Source organism: Ipomoea nil, unplaced genomic scaffold (genome assembly GCF_001879475.1).
Source record: "Ipomoea nil cultivar Tokyo-kokei standard unplaced genomic scaffold, Asagao_1.1 scaffold1026, whole genome shotgun sequence".
NCBI classification, from domain to species: domain Eukaryota; kingdom Viridiplantae; phylum Streptophyta; class Magnoliopsida; order Solanales; family Convolvulaceae; genus Ipomoea; species Ipomoea nil.
In genome coordinates, this window is record NW_017617454.1 from 1,339,267 (window position 1) to 1,348,732 (window position 9,466).

The window sequence follows — 9,466 nt, forward strand, 5'->3', positions numbered from 1 at the left end:
TAGCGATGCCGCTTTTTCAGCGATGTATTCCGCTTCTTAGCGATGCCGCGTTTTAGCGATGATATTTCCGCTTTTAGGCGATGCCGAGCGATGTGCTTGTCCGCCTCTTAGCGATGCTGCGTTTTAGCGATGTTGTTTCCGCTTTTAGGCGATGCCGAGCGATATGCTTGTTCCACCTTTTAGCGGAGCCGCTTTTTAGCGATGTTTTCGCTTTTTGGCGATGCCGAGCGATGTGCTTGTTCCGCCTCTTAGTGATGCCGCGTTTTAGCGATGTTTCCGCTTTTAGGCGATGCCGAGCGATGTGCTTGTTCCACCTCTTAGCGATGCCGCGTTTTAGCGATGATATTTCCGCTTTTAGGCGATGCCGAGCGATGTGCTTGTCCGCCTCTTAGCGATGCCGCGTTTTAGCGATGTTGTTTCCGCTTTTAGGCGATGCCGCGCGATGTGCTTGTTCTGCCTCTTAGCGATGCCGCGTTTTAGCGATGTTTCCGCTTTTAGGCGATGCCGTGCGATGTGTTTACCGCCTCTTGGCGATGCCGCTTTTAGCGATGTGTCTACTATCTTTGTGTGATGCTTTACCGCTTTTTTTTAGCAACGTGTGTGTACCGCTCGTTAGCAGTGTTGTGCCCGATCGTCGGCGCGGTAGTTATAGCCGGGTGCACTCACATTGCGGACCCGGTCGAGGCACTTCCCGACCGCGATGTCGTTTCCCGGACGGTAACCCGTCGTATCCACTCCTTTGTGCTGACGGTTCTTGCACCTGCGGGAGTGGGGGCTGCGCTGGCCCGAGCAGCTCGTCTGCGTTTTAGTTTGCCCGAGTAGAGCGTTCGTCGGTCGAATCACGTTCGCTTCGCCCAGTAACGTTTCGCCCGAATGAATCCGGTCTCTCGGTCACAAGCGGATCCAACCCCATAGTTGGTTAGCAGATCTCCAGATCGCAGTCGAATCGAAAACACAGTCGTGCCCGGCAATCCAGTCGCGAACCGGCTGGGCTCGGCCTTTCGCAAGTTGCGTTGCGAGCTCGACCACTGGGTCGGGCGCTCCCTTTCGGTCCACCGGACTATGTCTGAGCGTTGCACTCTTTTTTCCTTTGGCTAAAGTTTTTTCCCGCTGGGTTTTTTGTTAGCCTAAGGTTTTTAACGAGGCAACCGGCATATGTCACGGACCGTGTGACTCGTTTTTCCAGCCCGAACCCTTCCTCGATGCTCGTCGTCAGGGCACGGGCTGTGGGGGCTTTTGATAAGTTATATACCCCGGGTCCGTGTACAGTCGGGTCGGGGTCTCGCGGTTCGGGTTTTGACCTGCGGGTCGGGGTCAAAGGTGACGGATCAAACCCGAGATGGGTCAAACCCGCCACCTTAGGCCTATAAAAGGGCTTCTAGCCCTCTAAGTGAGGGGGCTTTTTCCCATTTGGAGCCATGAGCTCTTTCTCTCTCGGCTCCCTCTCCCTTCTCTCTTAAAACAACAAGAACAGTATTAATAAAAGGGGGATTTGAGCTATTTTCTTGGGTTCTTGCTTCTTATTCTTCTACATATTTTATATATTTAGTACATACAACCGACATCCGGGTGAATTAGTACTATCATCTCTCATTGTTGCTTCTGTTAATTACCTTATATGTATATATACTCCATTCTTGTTGTATAGAATGAAGATGATGGATAAAAATGATTCTCCTTTCTCCATTCTATGATATTACATTTTAACAAATCACTATTTATTAATTAATTAATCTTTTTTAAGTATGAGGTGTCTTGCAAGATTTGCAAGTCTTAGAAAGTGTGACAAAAAAGTACAATGTCTTGAATAAGCGATACGGTTTTTATCATTTTTTTAAGAATTTAAATAATAATAATTTTGATGAAATGTGACTTGAACTGTGAGTTCACTTTTAAAAGCATGTTGACAATGCAAAGATGTAAAAAGAAAAATAGTAAACAAATTATAAATCTTATGATGCGGAAGTAGGACTTACTTTTGAAAGTGAAAAAGTATTACAACATTAAATTAAAGAGATAAGGGCTAAAAGACGAGGGAGAGAGAATGTATAACTACATCGTGTGTTGGCAAAAAGAGGTGCAGGTGGTCGAGCGTTTGGATGACAAGACGGTCCTAACTTTATTAATCGAATCTCTGCGCGTTGAATGTCAATATAGTAAGTTGTGAGACGAAAACCCTCAAACTTATGCCCAAGCCATCCAGCGGGCCAATCAGCTCGTCGACACTAAGGAGGCATTCAAGTATAAAAGGCAGCAAGAAGGGTCGTTGCCGACTTGACGATCCCGACCAGACGACTCTTGCGGTAACTGACCAGAAGAAGCCATCTGGCATGATGATAGTCAGAGACATAGAGGGTAGAGTGGTGAACCACCGACCGGCCTAGGTCATCGAATTGGTCCGATTCCCGGTGGACTGTTTGGTCGTTGGGTGTTGGGAGTAAAGGAGCGGAGGAGGAGGGTCGGGGTGAGTGATAGTGACGCCTTGCCGGCATGAGGAAAAGGAAGAAGTGGTACGAGAATAAGACATTAGAGGGAAATGGCGCTAAGATGAATTAGCATGGAGGGAGCTGGCCGGAAAAGCAGCTAGAAAGTGAGAGGAAGGCCGAAAATTGGGGGACAGATTGGAAAGCTAGGGCGACGGTCGCCGGACAGGAAAGTAGAGAGAAATTTGAGCTGTGGAAGAGAAGGAGTTGAAAGTGAAAAGAACAGTAGGGTAGAAGTAAAAGGGGTATTTATAGGGGAGGGGGGCTGCCCAGATGACAACACGTAGCAGGCATCCAACTGGCAGGCAAACGTGGCGGGTGACGCGACGGTTACTTTAGGTTTGGGAATGGTAAAAAAAATGAAATTCTAACCGGCGGGAAATTGAATACGCTTCATTTAATGATCACACCCTCGAGCAACCGGCCGGGAAGCCAGTGAGTCGAAAATGACAAAGAGTCGTCACGACTGCGAAGACGGACCGACCGTCGGCAGACATATTCCTTAGCTACACTGCAAGATTGACAGACGCTTGAAAGTCTCAACCTGCAAGTCAGCACTCAGGCTACTGGGTCCCCTGATCCGAAGAGGTTTACTTTCCCGAGTCGTCGCAATGCGGACTCTCGGAAAAATGAGAGACTAGTGATGGATACCCTCGAGTAGGGTATCCAGTCAGAATATGTCTCAGCACTTGGAGTTCGCAGTTTGACCATGTTACTCAGAAGATAGGAGGGACTTAGTAGCCAGACCCCTTGGCAGGGGGATACACTTGTGTGGACCAGGCTGCCTGATAACTACAATGTCGTATGATGGCATCTCCGTTACCATTCCAAATGGGTGGTTATAGGTTTGAACCCCGGTAGCGGGGACTTCGATTCTTTGGGCTTAAAATGTTTGAAAAAGTATAGAACATATATGACCTTGTAAATCATCATAAGCATTTAAAAAAAAAAAAAATGTAAACAAAGGCCCTACCCTTCTTTATTAAGGAGTTAATAACCAAAATGGTCCCTCGACTATGTTATAATTACCAATTTGGTCCTCGACTATCATTCTTACTCAATTAAGTCCTCAACTATGTAATATTTACCTAATTTAATCTTCCGTCAATTTATCTGTTACTTGGCTGTCAATAATGATGACAAAATTGTCATTTACCACTTTCTACCATCACCTTCCTCACGCCTGTATACACTATAATTTATGCGCACCCATGGATGTTGACAAAAAGAGGGAATGACAAAAGAGTGATATTGTGCGCAGAAATTATGGTGTATACAGTATTTTCAACCCGATGACTCCTCATTCTGCGCTGCACTTCATCGTCTACGGGAAAACTCAATGCCATTGAATGGCCATAAATGTCAGACGGGTTGCCGTGGTTCAGATAACCCGATTGGGGAATTTGATTTCCCAGCCCCAATTCGGGTATGGAGTTGACCCCGGCTAAGGTGGCCCAGTCAAAACCCCCGGAGCTCAAATGTTGGATACTTGACTTGTCGTCTTGTTGAAGATTAAGATTCTTTAACGAGCTGATTCTGGGCAAGGTAAAGTACTGGTCGTTAATTTCCGGCAAAGATTCCAGCAGGTCGTTGAACTGAGATGAAGACGACCACGAGGAGCTGTGGCTGTAATCTTTGCTCTTAACACCAGAAACAAGCTTCTGAACCGTGCCGCACTACAAGAATTCTTCTTGTAAATCCGACATATCACCCATTCATCAAGCTGTATCAAAACAACAAGACCATTAGACTAAGTTTTCGATGAAACTAATGTTTGAAGTTTTTTTTTTGAAAAAACACACAAACACGTATATATACATACCCTTGCACTTCTGGTCTTCCTGGGTTCTTCACAAAGCCTATATTCATGCATAATCTAATTAGTCTTTGTTCCTTTTGGTGCTCTACCCACGTAGAAAACAAGGGCTTTCTTGATCCCAACTTTCTGTCCTTCGGTGGTTATTATATTGTCGTTCCGGTGGCTTTCTAGTAGCCGGAACCGGAGACTCTATTCGGCCTCGATCCATTCGGATATTTCCGATCTCGTGGGCTGAAAAAATACCATTATTTTTCTCCAAAATTCGCCCAGCCTGCAAATCATCAATCCAAATTAATCACATTTGTTAATATTGCGTAACCAGAAAGAAACGACCAAGAAAGCAAAATCAAGTCATCAATGTGGCGTGAGGAAGTCGATGGAAGAAAGTGATAAAATGATGATTTTACCCTCATTATTAACAGTCAACCATGGTTGCAGTAGGCGCTGGGCGCTAGTCGGGCGTCCGGGCAGCGCCTAGCGCCTAAGCGGCCTAGTCGGCGCCTAGGCGGAATCTAGGCGGCGCTAGGCGGTCGCGAAAAAAACAGTAGCAGACTTGCAATTTGACAATTTTAATGAGGCTGTTTTCAACATTCAATCAAATAACACATCCAAATAAATGACATAATGACAATTCATAAGTCATAACATCAAAAGAATATTAAAAAAAAATAAAAACTCAAATGAAATACCCAAATACTTCAATCATCCAAAGATTGAAAGTATCAAACTAGTCTACAAGTGTATATATGTCATATTATATGTATTTGTCATATAAATGGAAAAAATTAGCAAGGTCGAGTTGGTCGGGTTAACTTGACTAACTCGACAGAAATTGACGAGTTAACTCGGCGTAATCGGACGAGTTAGGCGCTAGGCGGCTGAATTAGGCGCTAGGCGGGCGCCTAGGCGGCCGGTCTCCTAAGCGGGAGCCTAGGGCGGAAATCGCCACGGCCTATGGGCGCCCAGTGCCTAGGCGCCGATTACTCGGTGCCTAGGCGGGATTTTTACAACCCTGCAGTCAACTAACAGATAAATTAACGGAGGACTAAATTAGGTAAATATTGCGTAGTTGAGACTAAATTGAGTAAGAATGATAGTCGAGGACCAAATTGGTAATTACCACATAGTTGAGGGACCATTTTGGTTATTAACTCTTTATTAAGCTATATTAGGGCAAATTATATCATGCACCACGGTGCATGATCAATCATGCACCGCGCGTCTTTTTTTTTTTTAAATGAAAAAAAACAGTGTTTGTTTTCCGCCGTTTCGCACCCTTTTGCAAAAAGTAACCCTGTTCTTTAGTGTCATTTTGTACACACTGCAGTTTCAGTTCAACACAACTACAGTTTCATTTCGATATAACTATAGTTTCATTCGATATTTATAGACTCAAATATGTGAAAATGTGATTTTATTTTATTTTATTATACACTATAGTTTCATTAAAACACAACTACATGATCATTTTGATATAATTACAGCTTCATTGTACAATATACACTCAAATATGTGAAATGTTATTCAGTTTCATTTTATATACACTGCAGTTTCATTTCACTATAACTACAGTATCATTTTGATATAACTGCAGTGTCGGTTTAAATACATTGTAGTGTCAGTTGGTGTTTAATACACCAAACAAGCGGACTCCTTTAACTATAACGGTGGGCTGTTTCTTTACTTAAAGAAACGGCGCCATTTTTTACCGCGGTGCACATGCACCGCGATCTATGATATAACGACCCCTATATTAGAGCAACATTATCAATTGGGGATATTTGGGGGAAAATGTAAGAGTGATTAGGAAAAAGAATGTGAGAGAATGATGAGAATAAAAAGAAAAAAAAAAAAACAAAAAGAATGCTGCAAACTGACAGAAACATAATGTTTCTCTCTCCACCCCTCTCTCATCCATGCTATTACTGTTGCTCCTTTTTATTCAGCTTTTGGTATTTTAGTTGATGACATTAAAAAATCTACATCTATGTTAAATAATGTAGTATTCCACTTTGTAAAGCGATCTGCGAATCGTGCCGCCCACCTTGTTGCTAGGGAAGCCGTTTCTGTGACAGGTTGCGGGGAATGGATCGATATCCCGCCCCCTTTTCTTGTTGCTTGTTTATCTGTTGATGCAATGAATTAAGTTCTTTCCCTAAAAAAAAAAAAAGAAATAACTCTTCACTTGCAGGAAGAGCAAAATGTTTCTCTCTCCACCCATCTCTCCTCCATGTTGGCACTTTTAACCTTAAAAACTGTGAAATATGCACTGATTTAGATGCTCTTAGAGCATTAATATGAGTTGGAGTTTTTTTCCAAGTTTTTTTGTAGGTCTCATCATCCACTATCTCACTCAATCACAAAAACTCTTATCCACACTAGTTTGAAATTTTTTCTCAGTTTTTTGTGGACACACCATTTTATTATACTATATTTTAATATTTTTATTTATTTTAATTATAATAATAAAAATTAACGAAAATAAACATACCCACATTTAATTAAAATGATACGAAATAATTACAAATATTTAAATTAATTTTCAATGTTGTACTATTTATTTTAATCATTTTAAATTTTAATTGTAATAAAATCATTCAAAAGTTAATTAAAAAAAATATATTAAATTTGGTATTTTATAAAAAAATTAAAACAGAAATAATAAAACAATAAATACCAAACAAATTAAATGTAAAAAAAAAATCATGTAAAGATTGAGTTTCACAGTTCACATTTCAATTTTTCTGTAAAAGTTATCGCAACATCGATCGAAAGAAAGCAAATAAAGAAAAAAAAAAAAACAAAATAAAGATTGAGAGCTGGCGGCCACTCTCAATCGTCCAGGCTTCTCACTGCCTTCTTTTTTTCTTTTTTTTTTTTAATTTAAAATTTTCTGACATTATCCTCTTCTTTACAGGCTAATTATTTATCAAATGACTCACACGCACATCACTTATAAACTTGAGAATGAGATATTCACTATACCAAAAATTTAAAATTATTTACTTGTGTGGACTGTGGATGCTCTTAGTTCCCCTCATTAATCTATTCACATTATTACTTCCTCTATTCTAAAAACGCACAGTTGCAGAAAAAACATATAATTACCTTCTTTAAAAGATACGGAGTAAAAATCAATCTGGGGTGGTGGCGCAGTTGGCTAGTGCGTAGGTCTTATAACTTTTGAGTTATCCTGAGTTCGAACCTCTCTCACCCCATAAGATACTGCTATTTTCGCCGTGGACAGTGCAAAATAAAAGCATTAAAAACGTTTCCGTTGCCGGGAATCGAACCCGGGTCTCTCGGGTGAGAGCCGAGTATCCTAACCAACTAGACTACAACGGATTTGTTTTTCATTTTGTCATCTTATTTATATATAATATACTATAAACGTAAGATAAAAGTTGAAACTACAGTTTTATCACACAAATGCTGTGATTACAAAACTGCTCCTTCTTATCAGGCCAATAAATCAGTAAATATAGCACCTGAACAAAAATTGTGTGATCATCCGTTCATATAACAGATTACCTGTATATTACACTCTTATATATAATATATACCCCCACACAACCCCAACCAGACAGCATGAGAACATGGCAACTTGAGGCTAAAGGGAGGGTGATAGGGTTTGGCAGATTGCATTTGGGAGTAAATTTAAATGCAATAGTGCAGTTTGGAAGTGAATTTCATCCAAAGCCATATAATGCATGGTCTGACAGGATTGATAGGTACCCTGTGGAGGTTCCAAGGATTTTGGATCATTAAGCATTTAAGCCTCAACCTTTAACTTATCCCTCTCACAATTTCATGTGCAATGATGCAAATAATAAATTAAACACCACAAACCATACCTCATTGTTAGTACCATACTAAGGTTTAATAAAATCACAAACTTAGGATACAATGTTCATAATGGGCTTTGCCTATGATAATTGTACTACTTTAGCTATTGATTAGCTGCGCTGCTGTCTTGGAGAGAGATGTTTGGGTGTTGCAGCCGTTCAATTGAACGAGTGTATGGTCCAAACCAGTGGAAAGCCCTCAGAACAAAGCTTGAAACATGGAAGGTAAATAATCTTTTATTTAATTTCATGTGTGCCATAACCTGATAATTTGATAATGCCATTGGTTCACCATTCTGTATCTATTTGCTTTGCTATTGAGGTTTTAGTCCATTCCCTGCAAGATGAGTTTATTTGAGTGTGAGCATTGATTTTAGTGTTACAATCCATCCTCAATATAATGTTCATTGTTAGGGTTAGTTTGGTTCATGTTATGTGCTCAAGAATGTTACATTACCTTACCTACAAGATAATGTTTTTTTGCCCTTGTTTGGTTTTTTTTTTGAAAACCAGAAAGCTCATATATTAATCATGCAAACCAGAGAAGTCCACACTAACAGAGGAGGAAACGAAATGGGGAATGAAATCAAAATACTCAAGCACCCCTTCCCCCGAAAAAGATAAAGCATATTTCGCTAGAGTATGAGCCGGAACATTCGCCGCCCGCTTTACAAACACAAAACGAACCAACGGAAGATGCTCCAAGTGCTCGCGAATTTCATCAATAATGGCCCCAAACGGAGTGTAATTCTGACCCACGATCACAGCACTAGTCACCACCTTCGCATCTGTCTCAAGCACGATCCGAGACCATCCATTCTTCTTTATCCAACTCAACGCTTCACGAGCCCCAATGGCTTCAGCTTCCTTAACAGAATAGATGCCCTCGATCGTAGATAGCGCAGTTCCCTTCACCACACCTTCACTATCTCTAACAATCCAGCCATATCCCATAAGGTGGTGATCAAAGTCCATAGCCACATCAATTTTGATTTTATAATATCCTGGAGGGGGAGGACACCACTTAGCAGTCTGCATAGGTATAACAGAACCATGCGCCCCAGCTGCATTCTGGCTATTTGCCTTTTTCCATTCATGAACATAACTCAAGGCCATACGCACCATGGTTCTAGAATCCATGCATTTGGTTTTTAGGAAGTTAATGTGAGATTCTTGGGGATGCGGTAACATGAGCGAAATACGCTATTAATATTGTGATGTTTTCAAATGCCATGGTTCTAGAATCCATGCATTTGGTTTTTAGGAAGTTAATGTGAGATTCTTGGGGATGTGGTAACATGAGCGAAATACGCTATTAA

General features: G+C 41.2%; 1 protein-coding gene, 1 non-coding gene and 1 pseudogene across 2 annotated transcripts; all 3 read right to left on the bottom strand.

Annotated features, from left to right (window-relative positions):
• Positions 1 to 3,682: 3,682 nt before the first annotated feature.
• LOC109180226 lies at positions 3,683 to 4,732 on the bottom strand (annotated as a pseudogene).
• Positions 4,733 to 7,574: 2,842 nt separating this feature from the next.
• On the bottom strand, positions 7,575 to 7,647 carry TRNAE-CUC. The gene has a single exon. It is a non-coding gene; the product is annotated as a tRNA-Glu (tRNA).
• A 1,025-nt stretch (positions 7,648 to 8,672) lies between these two features.
• LOC109180227 lies at positions 8,673 to 9,272 on the bottom strand. Its single transcript, XM_019329712.1, has one exon. The coding sequence runs from the start codon at positions 9,270 to 9,272 to the stop codon at positions 8,673 to 8,675; it is 600 nt and encodes a 199-aa protein (XP_019185257.1).
• Between the last annotated feature and the right edge of the window lie 194 nt (positions 9,273 to 9,466).

Excerpts from the sequence above, each read along its gene's own strand:
- LOC109180227 (XM_019329712.1), bottom strand. The coding sequence starts at position 9,272 with ATGGTGCGTATGGCCTTGAGTTATGTTCATGAATGGAAAAAGGCAAAT.